The 19740-nt window shown below is 54.7% G+C and overlaps 1 protein-coding gene across 2 annotated transcripts in view; it reads right to left on the bottom strand.

The window, feature by feature from the left end:
- The window catches only part of TRIM67 (tripartite motif containing 67), a 39549-nt gene extending 23418 nt beyond the window's left edge, over positions 1 to 16131 (bottom strand). For both annotated transcript variants that reach the window (XM_079107202.1, XM_079107203.1), the window contains exon 1: positions 11614 to 16131. In XM_079107202.1, coding sequence (XP_078963328.1) covers positions 11614 to 12624 — 1011 coding nt within the window. In that variant the 5' untranslated portion in view covers positions 12625 to 16131. The remainder of the gene's footprint in view (positions 1 to 11613) is intronic.
- Between the last annotated feature and the right edge of the window lie 3609 nt (positions 16132 to 19740).

Below are 19740 nucleotides of genomic sequence, written 5' to 3'. Positions count from 1 at the left end.
AGGCTCAGGAGGCAGAGGCCCCAGTGAGCTGGGAAGACAGGGCCGGGCCGGCCTGGGCTGGCCACCTCCGAGCAGTCACCCGACACACAGAAGCTTCCAGAAACCAAGCAGACTTGTGGCTTACACTAAATGCCCATTGTAGGTCATCAGCAGTGCCCCTGAGTCCCCGGACATCCTGGTCTGACCGCAGAAGGAAAGGAGCTCCCTCCAAACCCTGGCTCTCCAAGCTCCTCCCAGAACAGCACATCGGGCCTGCAGGGTTCCCGGCCCACGCAAGTCCAAGGGATGGGTGAGTGGTGCCACAGCCCACAGCGAACTCAGCGCGAACAGTCGGGCCCAGCTCGGCGGTCTCTGCAGCCAGGCCACCTTTGGCTCGACTGACTCTCAGCAAGTCCTGACCCTCCTGTAGAATCTTTTGGGGTTCAAGTGCCTACCTCTGTACTGTGCAAAAACATCCTACCAAAAGCAAGTGTGAGGCCCCACTGAAAACTTTACCCTAAAAACAGGTGCACAGTACAGATACGTGAATATGTGTGTGCACACAGGTTTGTGTGAGTGTGTATGTGTGTGTGTGTGTGTGTGTGTTCACCATTATAACCGTCATTTCTGAGATGTCAGGTAGCTTCTCACATTTTTCTTTGTATCTGTTCTGTACAGTCTTTGCTTTAAAAAGCGAATATTACCTTTTGCAATCAGAAAAATAAAATAAAATTTTGTTCATTTTCTTACAGATCAGATGTTACTACGATCTGACTGGAAATCACCCTGGAGAAGCGAAGCCCTTGCACAACTGGAAATCAGGGGCCACACCACCCTTCCTTGTTTCCTCTGGATAGGGACCTTGATGATGGACAGAGGCCACACACTGAGCAAAGCCCACAACCAAAACTGTTCTTCTCTGGGCCGGGCGGCACCAGCGTGGTGCCCACTGGGCTAGAGCTGTTCATGAGGCAATCATGACTGATGGGAATCTGTCTTCGAGTCTCTCTCTGTGGTCCAACTTAAAAAAAAAAAAAAAGCATATGTCTCTTGGATACCTGCTTCCTTCAGCTACCCAAACCTTGGCGGCCTGACTTGGGTCCCCTCTCCGCACGCCCTCGGGGTCCAGCAGCGCTGAGGGCGGGCCGGCAGTGCCGGCACCTCTGTCAGGGCTCTGGTGCTGGGTGTGGATTCTTGCGCATCAGCAGAGAGGCGAGCCCCTCGCCCACCTGAACGGCCAGAGCTGAGGACCAGCCCAGAAGCACCATTCTCAACTCTGTGAGCCCCGGCCACTGGCTCTAGGCTCTCTTCTTATCCAGGTTCCTCACTTACTTTGCGCGCCTCCCCATCCCCTAACTGCGCAGAGCAGAATGCGTTCTTGGGCCGGGGTGAAGATTTATAAGACTCGCCAAAAGGAGGGTCACCTCACGATTCCTACGCTCCACTGACCTCAGAGAGAGGCGAGGCCTGCCTCTCGGCTTCCAGATCCCTGAGTCCCATCCACATCTCCTGTGGCCTCCAGCGAGCTCAAAGGACAGTAGTCCGAGCGCCCTCGTTTGTAGTAGATGCAGCCTCAGGTCCCGTCTCTGTGGTGTCAGCCCCTGGCCCTCAAACGACAGACAATGAGCTGTGGCAGGCTACAGGTGTGGAAGTCCTCTCTGCGAGGACCAACCTCATCTTTGGTGACTACAGATGCTCCAGTGGAGGGAACCGACTTGAGAGGTAAGAGCTGCACCTTCCAATTGGGCTGCCCGGAGGTGGGGTCATCCATGAGACCCAGGCAGTGAGGCAGGTGGCCGTCCTGTGCTCACTGGAGTCTCTGTTGTGGGGGCAGTGGGAGCAGCAGCGTGTCCCCACGACATGTTCAGCAGCACATGGTCTTGTGACAGTGACGGGGGCACTGCTCAGAAATAGGGAACCCTCCATGCATTTTCCAGAGGGTTCTGCTGGCTTCACTCAAGCAGATGACTTTGGCTTGTTGATTCATCTATTTATTTCAAAAGGAGTTTAAGGCAGCTTGTAAGATTCTAGAACATTTAAAACAGTAAAAATTAAAAGAAAGAGAAACACCTCCCCTTGGGAGCAGAGCAAAGCCCCCTCAGAGTTCAGGGGGAAAGAAGGAAGCCTTTGTCCCTGGTGAGAAGTGGAGACTCCTGGGAGTGTCCTGAGAGAAGCACCCAGGTGGGGAGAGGGAGGGAAGAGGGGCGTGGGGAGGTCAGGAGGCAAGACACGCCCCGGAGAGAGTCGTGAACTTGAAGAGAGGTCAACAGAATTTACCCAGACTGCAATACAAAGAAACAAAAAAGAACGGTGTCCAAGAACTATGGACAGTATTGAGCAGCGCACATAGGTGTCATCGGAATCCCAAAAGGATGAGAGCAATGACAGAATCGTGATCTGAAGAGACGTGATCTGAGAGTGGACAACGGGTTTGCAAAAATAATAAAAGACACCAAAATACAAGTCTGAGAAGTGGGTGGCTCTCCAGCAGGACATGAATGCACGAGTGTCTGTCCATCTCTGCGGCTCGCTCCTAACTGGAGCCCCCTGTTTATACCTGGTCTACTGCAGTAGTCTCAGATGAATCTTCCTGTCCCCCACCTCCATTCCTGAACAACGGCCAGAGGGACCTTGCAAGAATCACACCTGGCTCCCAGCCTAAAGCCCCCAGGGGCTCCCCTGGCATCCCTGTAGGAGCCACAGAGTCCACCCTGCCCTGTGCCTGCCAGCCCCGTGTCCCCCGCCCTGCCTGGCTCTGCTCCTGCCAGCCATCCGCACACTGGCCCATTTCTGCCCTCAGGCCTGCCAGGCCTCTTCCCACCTCTGGTTCTGGGCTCCGGCTTCCCCTTCCAGCAGGACGGGTCACTTCTCCTCTGTCTTCAGGGCCTGGAATTCCACCTCTGCCCAGAAGAATTCCCGCCTTCTCCACTGCTGAGGTATCTGTGTCTCTACCTCGGTCTCAGCACCTGCCACCACAGAAGGCACCCAGTTTGCTCACGCGGGGGTTGTTAGTTTCTTTCTCCTGTGAGCAGACGACTGCTTCTGCAGCCCAGGCACTTAGGCCTGTCCCTGGAAAACACAGGTGCTCCGGCTTCTCTGTGGACCAGGAAGTACTTAGGTGGATTAAAGAGCAACTGCTCTGAACAAGGACATGATGGCAAGAGCCATTGTCCACTTGGACCATCACAGCAGGGGCCAGAGGTCACGCCTGGTCGGAAAGAAGCACAGCTTAGCTGTTGGCAGCCCAACGGGACTGCCAGCCTGGGCAGCCGTGGCCCTGGGGGCTTCATCTCAGGAGGCTGCTCTTCCCGTTATTCCTGTTTCCTTGCTTTCCGGTTTCGTAGCTACCACCTAAAACCAAACCATAAGCTGGGTCTGGCAGACTGGGCAAGCATGGGGTTTGCCTGCCTGCGCTCCTGACCTGGCCGGGACCTGGCTTCTTGAGCCACCTGCTGTCTGCACAGGTTCTCCAGGCGTGGTCCACCCGTTCCTGCAGCCAGTGACTGGCAGTCTGCCAGGTCTGCCAGGCAGACCTCCAGCGCTCCTGCCCCCGACCCACTGGCCCTGCCCCGCCCTGCGCTCCTGTCCTCTGACCCTCTTCCACGCTGCATGGGAAATGAGAAGATGGCACTATTTCATCTCTTCACCCCTCCGGTCCTGACCCTGGTCCTGTTGGCTCTAAGAGGGTGCTTTGCCCCCACCCCACCCTCTTCTAATGTCCTTGCCTGCTGCCCATTCCTGTCTCCACCTTTTGGAGAGGACAGACAATGGACACACCCTGTCCCTCATTAGCTAACCTTTGTTTCTTCCGTAGGTGGCCATTCCTCAGGGGTGCCACATGGATCTGCTTTCTAGCTCAAACACACACATAGCATCCTGCTGCACGTTTAGTTGTTCAGAATGCACCCTGAGGCATGGCGGAAGGCTGACTTTCAAGATCTTTCCACGGCCTACTGTGCAAGTCCAGCGAGCCCTTCACCTCAGGTTTTCTCATCTGCGAAACGACTGGGCTGCCCATTACAACCTTGCCAGCAAACAGCTGACGCTACAGAACAGGAGGGCCCTCGCTGAGAGCTTCACAGGAGACAATTCCCCCAGGGATGTGAATTTGCTACAGCCTCTCCCAGTCTGTCTGGGTGACCTCCTAACCTCCACCATCACCCTGGAAGTCCTCTCAAAAGTGGATAAAGCACTCCCCTACTGCATTCCAGAGCAACAGGCACAAACTAACTGGAAACCCAAGCACAAACAGCAAAGCAGCAAAGAACCTGTGTCAAGTCTGCTGCTGAGAATGGCACTCTCAGCAACAGGGTCCTGGTCTGGAGGTGCCACCACCGGCTCTGCAGTGTCCCCAAAGGGTAGTTTATGTTAAGGCCTGGTCCCCAGCTGGTGGTGCTGTGGGAGGTGGTGTGACGTTAGGAGGTGGGCCTGGTTGGAAAGGAAGCAGGTCACTGGAGACGGTGCCTCTAAAGGGTATGTGGGACCCCAGCCCCTTTCTCCCTCGTTTCCTGTCTGCCACAAGGTGAGCAGCACAGTGCCGCCATGACGTGCTGCTTCGCCAAAGGCCCAAAGCAATGAGGCCAAGTGACCATGGCCTGAAACCTCCAACACCATGAAACGAAGATACCCTTTCCTGCTTTAAGATGATTCTCTCAGTTGCTTTATCACAGCGTTGAAACCTGACTAACACAGGGGGTCCGCAAATGTTTTTCTCTGAAGGGCCAGAGAGTAAATATTTTTTCTCTGAAGGGTCAGAGGTGCCACCTCTGAAGCACCTACTCAGCTCTTCCAGAAGCAACTGTGGCCAAAAGTAGTCGTAGGCAATAGAAAGCATGGCTGTGTTCCAATAAACCTTTTATGTGAACACAGGTGTGGGCTGGTTTGCTGGAGTTTTCCTTAGACTGTCTCAGAGACTGGGAGATCCCTCCCATCGCAAAGACTCCATGGTCGACACTCAGGCAAGGCCCTCATCAGGAATGTCCACATGCATGGAGTCTATCCACTGCAGGCTAAAGGTGTGACACAGCCCCAGCCACGTGCAGAGTCAGGTTTACACTGCTAACATATTCAGAGCTGGTGACCAGAGAGACGCCCTGTCACAAACTTTGAGGCCAAATTCAGCTCCGAGTTCTCCACCTCTGCAAGAGGTCTTTGAAGACAAGAGGAGAGCCGTGAGTCCCGGCCTCTCCTCACTGTTTCCCAGCTGTGTGAGGCTCCAAGGGTGAGACTTAGACGCTCTTCCCAGTAGTTGTTCCTGCAGTGCAGACCTTGGGACTGGGTCTAAGCATGGGTGTCCAGGACCACCGTGGGCACATCTCCAGGGCTGGGCAGTCAGGTACATGGAGCCCAGCCCTTCTTTTCCCAGAACTGACTTCCCAGAAGTCAGTGAAAGGCTTGGCTTCCCACCACCCTGGACTCTGCCTCAGGGTGCACAGGCCCCAGGCCCGCCATGGCAGTGACAGGCTGGAGCCCCAGAGGTCCTGGAAGTTACTGGCCAACTTCTTTCCTCCTCTAACTCAATTTTTTCGGTCACCCAACCCCACTCCCAAAGACCACAGGTGGACTCTGGAGGCCTGACTCCAAGAGCAGACATGGGGCAGCAGAGCTGTGCGTGTTAGATCAGTCTGGAGGGGAAGCAGGACCCTAACTGGTTAGAAATACAGACGTCTAGATACTTTGATCCCTTCTCAAAAGTAGTTGTAACAAAAATGTCATGAAAGTTGCAAACACTGAATCATTAAAAATCAGACCGCCTGTGTTAGTGCTTTACCCTATTTGTCCCTGTCCATGTGAATATTTTACAATTGATATAATCTTGCTGTTGGGAGAAATAATAGTACTTTTTAAAAAAAAAGTTTCAGACTTTTAAAAAATAGTTTATTCTGCCCAACTGCATTTTTATGTTTTTTAAAATTTACTTATTTTTATGTGGTGCTGAGGATGGAACCCAGTGCCCCACATGTGCTAGGCCAGGGCCCTACCACTGAGCCACAACCCCAGCCAACAAAAGAACTTTGGCAGGAGGCAATCTGGAGACATTACTCAGATGCCTGAAAGACGGGTACCCTTCCAAAATAGACAGGTAGATCAATGGTACAGAATAGAGGACACGGACACAAACCCAAATACATACAATTTTCTCATACTAGACAAAGGTGCCAAAAATATGCAATGGAGAAAAGATAGCCTCTTCAACAAATGGTGCTGGGAAAACTGGAAATCCATATGCAACAGAATGAAACTAAACCCCTATCTCTCACCGTGCACAAAAATCAACTCACAATGGATCAAGGACCTCGAAATCAGACCAGAGACCCTGCATCTTATAGAAGAAAAAGTAGGTCCAAATCTTCACCTTGTTGGCTTAGGATCAGACTTCCTTAACAGGACTCCCATAGCACAAGAAATAAAAGCAAGAATCAACAACTGGGATAGATTCAAACTAAATAGCTTTCTCTCAGCAAAGGAAACTATCATCAATGCGAAGAGAGAGCCTACAGAGTGGGAGAAAATCTTTGCCTCTCATACTTCAGATTGAGCACTAATTTCCAGAATATATAAAGAACTCAAAAAACTCTACACCAAGAATACAAATAACCCAATCAACAAATGGGCTAAGGATATGAACAGATGCTTCATAGAAGATCTACAAGCAATCAACAGACATATGAAAAAATGTTCACCATCTTTAGTAATAAGAGAAATGCAAATCAAAACTACCCTAAGAATCCATCTCACCCCAATTAGAATGGCGATTATCAAGAATACAAGCAACAATAGGTGTTGGAGAGGATGTGGGAAAAAAGGTACACTCATACATTGCTGGTGGGGATGCAAATTAGTGTAGCCACTCTGGAAAGCAATGTGGAGATTCCTTAGAAAACTTGGAATGGATCCACCATTTGACCCAGCTATCCCACTCCTTGGCCTATACCCAAAGGACTTAAAATCAGCATACTACAGAGATACAGCCACATCAATGTTCATAGCTGCTCAATTCACAATAGCCAGATTGTGGAACCAACCTAGATGTCCTTCAGTTGATGAATGGATAAAGAAACTGTGGTATATATATATACGATGGAATATTACTCAGCTATAACAAATAATAAAATTATGGCATTTGCAGGCAAATGGATGAAATTGGAGAATATCATGCTAAGTGAGATAAGCCAATCTCAAAAGTCCAAAAGGCTAATGATCTCACTGATAAGCGGATGATGACACATAATGGGGGGTGGGAGGGGGACAAGAATGGAGGAAGGAGGGACTGTATAGAGGGAAAAGAGAGGTGGGAGGGGTGGAGGGGAGGAAAAAATAGCAGAATGAATCAAACATCATTGCTCTAATGTATGACTACGCAAATGGTATGCTGTTCCTCCATGTACAAACAACGTGTATCTCATTTGTTTACAATAAAAATAAATTTAAAAAAAATTAAAAAAAAAAAGATGGATGCCCTCTGACATAGCATCTGCACACCTGCTAATCTAACCCAGGAAACAGGAATGTAAGGCATAGACAGGGTAGCAGAGAAACGTCCAGCACAGCTGAAGACTGAAAACCTCAGCACAGCACCAAGATATTGATTAACAAAGATCCTTCAACAGAAGGGCATACAGCCATGCAAACCACGCACTTGTATTGACGGTAAAGATGTTTATATTGCAGTTTTGAAGGAAAAAGACAGCGTCAAAGCAATGTACCATCATATTCTAGAAGGAAAAAGATCTACCACATTAGAAGCGTTCTCTCTGAAATTAGAATTTGCAGATGACAGTTACATCCACATTCCTCCCTCTGTAATTGTGGATTTTAGGAAAGAGCGTTACAGGGCAACACAGGGCTATGCACATTAAAGGGAGTTTCCCACGACCTTGGTGCAGCTGGGACTAGGCTCAGCCTTGCCGTGGGCATGGGGTCATTCTGATGTGGAGGTCTCTCCTGGAGGCTTCAAGCTGCCATACTTCTTTTACAGGACAGGATGGCAGAGGCGGGAAACCACGCGCCCCGGGCACGGCCTGCAGCAGGGGAGAAGTCCCTCTCCCCCGAGGTCTTCGGGCTGCGCTACCCCTCACTCCTGTGCACCACTCCTGGGGCCCCTGTGAGGCTTTCAACGGCGTCTGTTCCCAGGGCTCCCAGGAAACATGGGGTGAGGCTCAGCCTGCGTCCCTACCTGAACTCAGGGTCAACCACCCCACCAGCAGAGTCCCCCCAAAGCGGGACGTTCAGACATGATGGAGGTCTGTGACATGCCAGGCCACAGTGACCGTGCCCCTGGCTTCAGGAAAAGTGGACTCTGCCTTCAGTGGACAAAAATGGCAACAGTGCCTGGGAAGCAGCCGTCTTCTCAGCAGGTCAGAAGCTCCGGAACTGTCGACCCTCCTCCCGGAGAATCTCGTAGGAAAGTGTCTAGCCATGACCTAAGGTCTCCACGCTGTTTACAAGGCGATTACCAACCTCGCTTTAGAGCAGAGTAGGGTGTCGCATCCGTGTCTCCTCACTTAGGAACTGCTCATCAGGGAGGAAGTCGGGCAAGGCCGTGGGGGAGGCTGCTCCAGGCTCCCGAGCCCGGGCAAGTGCCGCGGCCAGGAGCCCATGCTGCAGCAGGGTTTCGGCCACAACACTGAGAACCCAAAGGCGGTAAGGCTCGGGAGAACTGGGGCCGCCCCGTGGGAGTCTGAGGAGGAGAGTTGGGGCACACCTCTCAGTAGCCACCCTCGCGGTTGGGGTGGTCCACCCCAAAGCTCCCCAAGAGCCCCCCCACCCCCCGTTCATCTGCACCTCCAGTTGCTGGGTGTCACAGCAGGCAATCACCAACCTCCCTTTCTCTAGGGAGAACAGCACCCCCTGCGCTCATTCATGAACACGAGCTCCCCAGAACTACCTCAGCGTCCCGCTGGGTTCAGGAGGACTTGGCGGTCCCTGAAGCAGCTGCGCTAGACAGGAAGTTCAGATGCTGGAACCTGCACAGTCGCATTCCCTCTGTGACCCGGCCCCTCCTGAGCTGACCCTGGTGCTACCGCCGCTCCTCCCATGGCCCAAGGTCGGTGGGGGACATGTTACACACTGATACCAACTGGGGGTGACCACTGACTTTCCTGCACAGCTCTGGATCTTAGAAGCACCGCTCATCATCCAACTCCCGCGTGCAGGTGCCGAGTCTCACAACTGCAAAATCTCACATCCACCTTCCTCATTCTCACACCTCACTACTACTCTCAGCGCTTCGGTGGCAACACCCCAAACTGGTCTTGGCTCGCTGGGCTGTGAAAACGTGACAGCTTGTGAAACCAGAACGTGAGATCCAGAGCCCACGCTTCTTGCCTTGGCACTGGCTCACAGCCTCTCACAACGATTTCTTGATTTGTGACATGGTGTTGACGAAACAAGGCAGGCAGTCTCCCTTCCTGCAAAGCAGACGGTCACATGAACAGAAACGAACCAAGGCAGGCGTCCCCGTTCAGCTCGCAGCTACCTGGGCTCACCACAAGCCACCCCAAACTCTCCAGCTCACGTTTTCCCCAGGCAACCAAGTCAGTGAGGTCAAAACAGCACGCAGGCTGCTGCCCTGCAGCTTCCTGCAAGCCCGCTGATTGTAAGTGTTAGGACTACAAAAATAATTACACTTAGTGGGTCGGGTAGCATGCTAGAGGCTAAGCACAGAGAACTCTGCTTAATCCACCCCACAAGGATCCCAGTTAGATATAACTTTCAATAGGTTTTAGATTAAAATCACCTAAACTCACTCAGCTAGTAAATCGCAGTCTCTAGATGGATCCAGGGCTGTGCAGCCTCAGAGCAGGGTTTCTTGCCAGCAGCACTATAGACATTTGAGGCTGTGTAATTGTCTGGGGACTTCGCACTGTAGATATCAGCAGCCTCCTGGCCTCTGCTCACTCCTTGCTAATGGAACCCCCGAGGTTGAATATCCACAAACGGTCAGGCGGGGTGGGGTAGCTACACAGAGGTGCCACCGAGAACCACTGATCTAGGACCAGGGACAGGATCCATTCCTTCTCCAGACCTGTCATGCTCTTCCTCCCCAGGGGATCTCTCATGCATTCCCTATTTGTTTTTTCTAATTTTTTAATTTTAAAATGTTAAATGACAATAACAATACAGGCTCATTGTAGTAGATGAAACTATAGTAACTGTGTATAATTCATATACATAAAAACAAATCTGTGCAGGAACAGTTGTCTCTTCCTCTCTTCTGTGTTGCCCTTTCGGCCTCTTCACAGTCGGGTGACAAGGTAGCCTTAGAAAATTGCCCTCTTTTCCAATCTAAATCCATACCATATTTCCTGTTGGGTGGTATGGAGACCTCCTGCCTCCTCTGGAATGACGGTCTGCTGGAAAGAGCTCATGGATGGCAGGTATCAGGAGCACAGGGGCACTGGAGAACCTTGGACAAGGGACTCTAATCTGCCAGGCCCAGCGTAGGACCTCTGGAGGCAGTGGGCCCAGTTTCCCATTTGGGCCTTTGGATGGGAAATTAGGAATTAGAACTGACTCCAGCCTCGCCCTGGGGGCCTGATGAAAGACCCAAGGAGATTCGGATAGTTTCTTCTCTTTCCCCCAGGATAAGATAGGAGACAAGCCAGGCACAGTAGTGCTTGCCTGTAATCCCAGAGACTTGGGAGGCAGAGGCAGGAGGACTGCAAGTTCAAAGCCAGCCTCAGCAACTTAGCAAGGCCCTAAGCAACTTATCAAGACCCTGTCTCAAAATAAAAATTTTAAAAAGGGTTGGGATGTAGCTCAGTGGTGAAATGGGTTCAATCCCCAGTGCCAAAACAAAACAAAAAAGAATTGTCAGCCAAAAGTTTCTGGGAGTGACACTCAGCTTCCTCCTGCCAGGTGAGTCCCAGGGGAAGGAGGCTGTGGGCAGGTGTGCCTGTCCTCTTATAAGAGATCGCCTGTGACTCCACCACTGTCCCACTGCCCCTGTACAGTCCCCGGCTAGAGAAGGCTCTGGGGAAAACGCTCCCTTCCTGAAAGGACACACACCCACGTGCTCCCACAAGGCCCATGAGGTGTCTTCCCTCTAGGCCGAAAGGCAGAACGAGGACAGAATGTGCTGGAGAACAGCTGAGGGTAGGAAATGTCCTGCTCTGGAAGACAGGGTGTCCTGCTGAACAGGAAATCCCTTCGGGGAGGGCTGGGGTGCCAACTCCCACCTCGAGAGCAGATTCTTAGCAGGAAGGCTCCAGACAGATTTCTGCAGCCAGGTGGTAATGCACACTTTAAAATTATATTTATTTTTCCCTGGAGGGAAGATCCTGTTTGCCTGTTGGGAGGGGCCTCCAGTGTAACTTATCAGGCTTTGGGAGAGAGAGTCCTACTTCTGCATTTTGGGTGCACCTGTGGACAATCACAGCCTGGGGGGGGGGGGACTTAGTGAGCCATTTTCCCATATCTTTCCAACTGCAACACCCAGCTCAGGGGACCTGATTCATAAGCACAGGTCAATCACTGACTGCTGGAATGAATGAATGAATGAATGAATGAATGAATGAATGAACGAACGAACGAAGTGATTCCCGCTCAGCCCTATGGCCAGCCCTCTGCCAACTTTCCACAAGGAGCCAAGCACCCTCCCGCGCTGAGCCTGGGCGCGCTGCGGGCGCTCACCTTGTGCTGCTTCCACGTGGCGCCCAGCGGCTTCACCTCGTGCTTGCCGTGCCGGCCCTCCTCCAGACACAGGTAGCACACGGGGCTCCGGCAGCTCACGCAGTACATGCTGTAGTTCTCCATCTCATGCTCCGGGCACGTGGGGAACTTCCGGGCCGCGCTGGCCCCAGCGCCCCCTGGGCTCTTGCAGCCGCTGCCCGCACTGGGGGTTGCGGCGGCGCTGGGCGGAGTCGCAGCCGCCTCGGGTGGCGCGGGTGGCGGCGGCGGCTGCACCAGGCGATGCTTGGCGAAGGGGCCGCGGGACGGGTGGCACTTGAGCTGGCAGGCGGCGCAGTAGAGCACGTCGCACTGTTCGCAGAGCGCGGCCGCCGGCTCCGGCGGGGTGCGGTCGCACAGCTGGCAGACGGCCACCGCCGCGGCTGCAGACGTCCCCGGCGCGGCCCCGCGGCCCTGCTGGTACCGCTGCACGATGGCTTCCAGCAGTCGGTTGCGCTGGAAGCCTCGCAGGCCGCGGTGGTCCAGGGAGGCGCTGCGGTGGCACTGCGGGCACGTGATGGAACTGGAGGAGGATGACAGCGAGGAGCAGGCGGCGCCTCGGGCAGCCGCGGCGGAGGAGCCGGGGGGCGCCGGCACCATGGGTAGTACGCGGACCCCGTTGGGGGACTTGAGGCTCGGGGTGTAGGAGCCATAGCCGCTGTCCGTCTCGCTGTACAAGCTCAGCTTGTCTGCGTGGTCTCCGCCACCTGCCCCCCCGCCGCCCAGGCCGCCCGCAGCGTTAGCGCTCGCGCCGCCGCCGCAGGCCGCGCCGGCTGCAGTTTCTTGATCTGGAGGGGGCGCGGCGGCGGCGCCACCCCGAGAAAGCAGGAGCGGTGGGGACAGGTGCTGCTCGCCGTCCGGGGTCTGCACAGCAATGGTGCGAGCGCACGGGAGGCAGACATTATGGGAACAGGGCAGGATGATGGGCTCGCGGAACAGGGAACCGCACACCGGGCACTTCAGCTCCTCCTCCATCGCCGTGCCAGCAGCCCGAGCTGCTCGCGGCGCGGGAGGAATGGCCGAAGCTTCGGAAACGGGCGGAGGGGGACGAGCGTGGTCAGCGCCGGCGAGATGGAAGGCCTGGGCATCACACGGGTATGCCTCCTTTGCAAACTGGGGCACGCCCCTCTGTCTGTCCTGCGGCCACCGCCCTAAGACGCCTGGGGGCTACGGAAGAGACGGGGTCCTCACCTCCTGCCCACGAGGCTCTTGCACCAGCGCCTTCGGCCTGCGGCCAGAGTCCAGAGGCGGCCGGCTGCCCTCGCCGTGGCCTGCGAGGTGCTCCAGGAGATGAATCAGCAGCGCCTCCGCCGGCTGCTGTGGCTCCTCTCCACGCTGGACCAGCAGTCGGCTGCTGTTGGCCAGCTCCGTTTCGGCGCCTCGGCTCCGCGGGGCTGCTGCCCCGAGTTCTTCTGCCCCCGCCCCGCCCCTATCGGGCGCGAGCGCAGGCCGCTCTGCCAGGGCTGTTCAGCACTACGAGGCGGCGGACAGAGCCGGCAAGCGGACCGCTGCCCGGGGTCCCAGCTCCCGTGTGCGCCGGGCCACCTCCGCAGCCCCTCAGCTGCGGACCGGCCAGCTGTGCCCGGGGCTGCCTCCCCGCGGCCGGCGTTGACCCAAGTGCCTGGCTCGCGGCAGCTGCTCCTGCGGCGCCCCTGACCTTGGCCGCGCGACGCTGCAGCGGCGGGCGGGGGGCGAGCGCCCGCTGGCTCGGGAATCCCCTCCCTGCCCCGCGCCTCCCGCGCCGGCCGCGCCGAGCGCCGAGGAGTTGTAATTTCAGAGCCGGAGTAACGGGGCGGAGGGGGAGGCGTCGGCTCAGCGAATGAGGGCGCACGTCTCGCTGGCGCGAGTCAAGGGGCAATCTGAGGATTTCGCAGGGAGGATCATTGTTAATGGCAATCATTATTTGCATGGAGACGGCATCGGGAATTAGCGCGCCGCCCTGCCCCGCCCCGCCCCGCCCCGCCGTCCGGGCCCCGGTCCACTCCGCCCGCCCCGCTCGCCATGATAAAAGGGTGAAAACCGAGCCCGAAAAGGCCAGCCGTTTAGCAATGGACGGGCGACACGGCTTGGTAGTCGCTTCCTAAATTATGATCAAGAAAAAAAAAAAAAAAAAAAGCCAGTCACAAAATGTCGGACAGCCTGGAGCCAAAGGGTGAGGTTTTATGTAGGAATCGAAGCACAAGCCATTTTGTCTCCTCCTGTTGACCGAGAGCGCTCGTCCGCGGCGGTTCGCGGTCTGCGCCCGGGCGAGGACGAGTGGGCTTTGCAGGACCGGCTTCCTGGTCCCGCCGGCGCGCGTGCAGCCGTCCCGGGTCGGCGTTATGAATGGAGGTCTCCGCGCCCTGGGGCACCGGCTCCCGCCCGCCGCCGAGCGAGGCGGTGCGGGCGCGCCGGGGAACGGCTGGCGCGGCGGGCTCTGCCCACCGAAGTCCAAGCCGGCATGAAACCCACGCAAATTCGGAAACCGTTTGTTTAAAACCGTAGTGCCCGCTGACGCCGCGCCTCTCTGCCTGGGGTTCGCCGGGGCTCCAAACAAAGACCGAGGCCGCGCCGACCGGGAGGAGCGGGCCTGAGCATCTGCCAGTGCGCGGCGAGCGCGGCGCCGGCTGCCCTTGCCTGGCGGGGAGCCGCGGGGACGCGGACGGCCCACCGGGAGGGGCGCAGCGCGGCGCCCTAAAGGGACTCAGAAGTCAGGACTCCCTGGGGACACGGTGCCCCGCCCCAGCGGCTTGCTTAAGCTTTCCTTGTCTGGGATCCTGACCCGCAGGAGTGATCAGCGCGCTTGAGAACCCAGGGATCGTGGTGAATGCAGATGCCGCGGTTTCTAGTCTTCAGTTCGGCTTTGCCCCTGCTGAGCAGCTTGCTTCTGTCTCAAGGTGCAGGAGCAGGCCGACCTGACGCCAGATGCACACCACACTGCGCTAAGTGACTGGGCTCAGCGAGCATCAGACATCAGTATCCCCAAGTGGGAGGTAGTGACAACCCCGTCCTAATCTGCCCTCTGTGATTGGAGCCTGATCTGCCTGCAGTGCTTCGATAAGCCCAGGAGAAAGTGGCCACGGAACCCAGGGTCACCAGAGTGCAACTATAGGCACCTCAAAACGCCCTCTTTGGTGACTCTGGCTGGACTTCACTCATCCCAGCCCAGCTCTCTGGTGACTACACAGGAAGCCATGCCTCCTACAGTTCCATGGTGAACAGGCTGGTCCCTGACCACCAGCTATACCTGACGCCTGCTCTGCTTTGTCACTTTCCTGCCCAGGAGCTCTGCTTGGGTTTGGAATGGGTGGCCTCCTGAAGGGTGTCCTGTGTAAGCCCCTCCTTCACTCAGGCTGACCATGGTTTTGTCTCCCAGGAGGAGGATGCTTATCTAATACATCATATTCCTACACCAGTGCCCTCGGTCTGTGCGCCCCACTTCCACACCTGAACCAGCTCTGTACTGCACCTGGCTAGGGTTTTGCCCCCTTGAAGGACTGGCATGCTACCACAGCACTCTCCATGTGTAACTGTGATTACTAACAATCATCAACATCATTTATTACAGATGCGCTTTCTGTCCCAACTGCCATGAACCCTAAGTGTAGAGAGAGGTCATTATGTTTCTCTGAACTTTGGTTTTCTCCTATTATAAAATGCAGGGATGGAACTTTAAGTTTTCTTCTGGTTCCAGAGTCTGTGCAGGAGGAGGCAGCAGCCCTTGCCTGGCTGAGTTCCTCAGCCCACTGGAGGGAGTCCACAGGGAAAGGGGTGTGGCGTGGCGAGTTAGTTCCTGTTAAGAATGGAACACCCGGGCTGAGCTGTAGCTCAAAGGTAGAGCTCTTCTTACTTTGCACATGGGAGGCACTGGGTTCAATCCTCAGCACCAAATAAAAATAAAAATATAAGGCATGGTGTCCAACTACAAGTAAAAATATTAAAAAAAAAAAAAAAAAAAAAAAAGAATGAAACATCCCATAGGGTGCGGTGGTGCAGGCTTGTAATCCCAGTGGTTCAGGAGGCTGAGGCAGGAGGATCATGAGTTCAAAGCCAGCCTCAGCAAAGGCAAGGTGCTAAGCAACTCAGTGAGACCCTGTCTCTAAAAATAAAATAAGGGGATGTGGCTCAGTGTCTGAGTGCCCCTGAGTTCAATAGTTCAACCCCTGGTGCTCCCCTCATCAAAAAAAAAAAAAAAAAAAAAGAAGAAGAAAGAAAGAAAAGAAACATCCCACCTTGACTGTACCTGTCATCCCAGCTCCTCTGGAGGCTGAGGCAGGAGGCTCTCAAGTTCAAGGCCAGCCTGGGCAACTCAGAGTGACCCTGACTCAAAAAAGAATGAAACATCTCCTTTTTAAAAAAGTGGATTTCATAGAGAAATGTGCTGTAGGTGCTGCATGACATTTTTCCAGATCGCAGGCACACCACCAAAGCCGGGCTGTGCCCGCCAGGCAGGTGACCATGCTACATGCGACACCTTCTCTTCATAATCCTACCTCCACCTCATGCCTGCGAAGTGCTATCACCACTGGTTCCCAGTGTCAGGGTGTATGTGTTCTTAAGTCATGTTGTGCTGAAGTCCACCCAGCCTTCTCTCTGCCTTTGCCCTGGTGGTTACTTGGTGCTCTGATGGGGCTCCTTGCTGTCACCCAGAGTTGTGGAAAGTGCATCGGTGGCCACACTCCAACCCACTGCTGTCAGCAGGGACACTGCTGGGAGTCACCTCAGCTAATGTCCTCCAGCCTGGCTTTTACCCTAAGTGTCCTGGGAGCCCTCAAGAGACAGACTCAAGTTACTTCTCCAAAACAAGCACAGCTCCATTAAATAATTTAACTCCAGCTGACACAGCAGCCAGAAATAAAAGTCAATCTGTGTAGCCTTCCGGATCCTCGAACTTCAGGCTTAGGCAGAATGGAGCTTAAGGCTTATCAGCTAAAAGAGATGCTGCAGTCTTGAAGATGAGAACCTTCAAAACAGATTTTCAATGAAAGTTTATGGTATTTTTTAGTCGAGTACTTTTGACATGTTTATGGTGTCATTTGGGGTTTGGGTTTCTTGTTTGCCAAAGTGCAGGAAGATTTGGGGACATTACTGGAATCTGCCGCCCAGGAACCATGGACCCAGGGTAGTGTGATGGGAAGCCAGCGACTGCCCCCGGGCGGCAGGAGCACAGGGGTCTTGCTCTCGGATGGGGCTGCGCAGCAGGGAAAGCGGAGTGAGAGAGCACAGTGGTCAGAGAGCACAGCCGCCTCCCAGGGTCTCTCACCTCGAGTTCCTGAGACCAGCAGGCTCCCCTCCATCCTTAAGTTGATTTCCTTTCCTTATTCTCCCTGCTCTAAAACTAGCTGGGGTGGGGTTGGCCCATCTGCCTATTGAGACAGTTAGGGGTCATGGTGAAGCTGGACACTTTGTAGCCTCTGGAGGTCGTGGTGCCAACCCTGCCCAGGACTCTGCCCGCTTTTGCCCCTTCTGTTCTTGGACCCTGCTTTCTGCCCACAGCTGGGCCTTTTAGACTCTTAAGCTTCGCCTCTCCCTTCGCTCTCCCCCAACCACCAGGGCTAATGGGCCATTGGCTTCCCTCTGCTGGGCTCCCTGCTGCCCCGCCCATGGCCATGGAGCTGGCTCAGCCAGCCTGCTGCCTTCACTCCACACTCTGCGACAGGAGAAGCATGTGGCAGTGTCTGAGTGCAGCAGCCCCCAATGTGGAAGCAGCAGCCCCTCCCCCAAGGTGTGCGAACCCAGGGAGCCACACAGCCGATGGCCAGGGGTTGCGGACCCTCGCCTGGAAGTGCTGTCTGACTCTCGGGCCTGTATTTGGCCATCTGCCCTGAAGGCTGATGGGCCTCTGCAGCAGGTGCGCACCTCCACCTCCTGGCAGGCCATCTTCAGCATGACCATTGCTGAGGACCGGCTACGCAGAGCCCCCAACTCCCTAGCCAAAAGCACTGGGGTGGGCAGTCACTGCCCCTGAGTGTAGAGTCTGCAGCCTCCTAACCCGGCCACATTTGGCTGACTGCCTGCAGAGCCCTCGGGTGTGGGCAGGAAACCATAACCCTCTTGGTTTCTGCTGGAGGTGGCAGGGAGAGTGGGTTTGGGAGCTGGACCACGTGGGGGGAACCCAGGCCCTCCTGCTCACTAGTGGGAAGGCTGTGGCGAGATGCCTGACCTGTCAGAGACTTGGGTTCCTCAGTCATGGAATAAAACTCAGAAAGCGTACCTCTCCATGAGATGAGAGTGTTCGACAACGTCAGGGGCACAACATCCAGGGCTGTGGATGCAGCTGCTCCACAGACACCAGTGGCGTTGCCTCTGAGTTCTCGAACCCCACACTCCGCCTTCGACATGGAGAGCCACAGGCTGGTTCTCAACAGACCCTTGTGAAGGAGAACCCCCATGGACGGTGGGCTGGCGGGTCAGACACTGGGCACAGTGGGAGGGACGCCTGCCTTGAGCGACTGAGAGTGCGGATGGAGGAACCCAGAGAACCCATCTGTCAGGAAGCTGGCACCGCACCACGGAAACCCTGCCTGGCTCAGAGGCGCTCAGGTGCTCTCACGGTCAGATAAGACAGCAGAAGCCACAAACCTGACCAGCAGGAAGAAAGAGGCATTTAAATATGTGCACCATCTACAGATTAGGGCTAAGAGCATTGATTTTTAAAGCTTTTAGTGAGAGAAACTTGAGAAATTATGACCAACTAGGACTGGCTGGGGCTCAGTGGCGGAGCACTCGCCTGGCATGTTGAGACACTGGGTACAATTCTCAGCACCACATAAAAAAATAAATAAAGTACCACATTAAAAAAAATAAATAAAGGCTCATTGACAATCAAAAAAAAAAAAGAGAGAAAGAAATTATAACCAACTAATAACTGCATACCTTTTATTTGTAAGTCACAGCGTCACTTTTTATATATTAATCAAGAGTCTCAATATCTTGTTACTTCCAATAAGTTCTCAAGGTCTTCCTCTTTCAACTGAGCACCCATTGCAAAGAAATGATGGCCAAGGTCATAGCGCGATCAGAGATTTCCTGCTCCTGCTGGCAGAGGAGTCTGGGGTCTGCGTCAATGGCCAGTCTCTGCAGCAAAGAAGTGTCATGGCTCTGAACCGTGGGCCCTACCCTCTGGGCTGCGGCGGACCCCAGCAGCCACAGCCGACTTCTTCTTTCTGGGTTCTTGAAAAATCCACAACCTAGAAACAGTGACTGCGAACAGGTGAGATTTATTCACGAATAGAAACAGGACCCTGCAGAGGACGGGGGACTTGAGAGCAGGACCCTGCCGAGTGTGCGAGTCTAGGGCTTTGCACAGCACTTGGGTTGCTGCTGTGGGTCCAGATCTGTGCTAAGCAGGTTTAGAGAAGCACCGAGGCTCTCGGCTAACCCTGGAATCTGAATCTGAACTTCATTCCGCCCTCCCCCTTCCTCTCCTGGCCCCTTGCTGCAGTCCCAGCTTCCCAGGAGTTCAGGATGGTGGATCTCGGATGCTCTGGGTTCAGGGCTGCCGGGCTGGGTAAAGTGGGTGTGGCAGCTGCCCAGGCAGGATGCCGAGGGGTGACAGGCAGGCGTGCCCTGGCTTGCTCATGCTCCAGCCTGCCTGGGCTGCCGCTCCACCACTACTTCTCCGGGGGCAGAGGTGGGCTGGCGGCACAGCTTGGTGGTCAGGGACATGTCAATAGTAGAACTGGGATAAAGAAGACAGGCGGGTCTTGGTTTATGACTCCCAAATACAGATTTTGAAGTTATGGCAAAGACAATATTTTAAGGAGCAATTGATTTCCAAATAAACTGAGTTTTGAGTATGTAAATATTCTGAGCTTGAAATAACTCAGTAAACATAATGCCTGTCATAAACAACGTTTAGAAGACAATAAGATCAGTTGGAAGCAAAAACCAAACAAATGAAACCTCTTGGGAAAAGAGAAGAGAGACAGAAGGACCAGAGTTGAGATACCAGTGTGCTGCTGAGAAGGGCTCGGGGCCCTACCCTTACCCTGGTCCCTGGGAAGGGACCCGGGATGGCAGACCCCACACAGGTTGGGGGTCCCCACCCAGGAGCTGAAAGGCTCAGGACTTTCCTCCTGGGTGCAGCCTGTGAACGCACCAGCTCTGTGA

Source organism: Sciurus vulgaris, assembly GCF_902686455.1.
Source record: "Sciurus vulgaris genome assembly, chromosome: 12".
NCBI lineage: Eukaryota > Metazoa > Chordata > Mammalia > Rodentia > Sciuridae > Sciurus > Sciurus vulgaris.
Note: the sequence above shows the minus strand (reverse complement) of the source record. Positions and strands in the feature narration are given on the sequence as shown.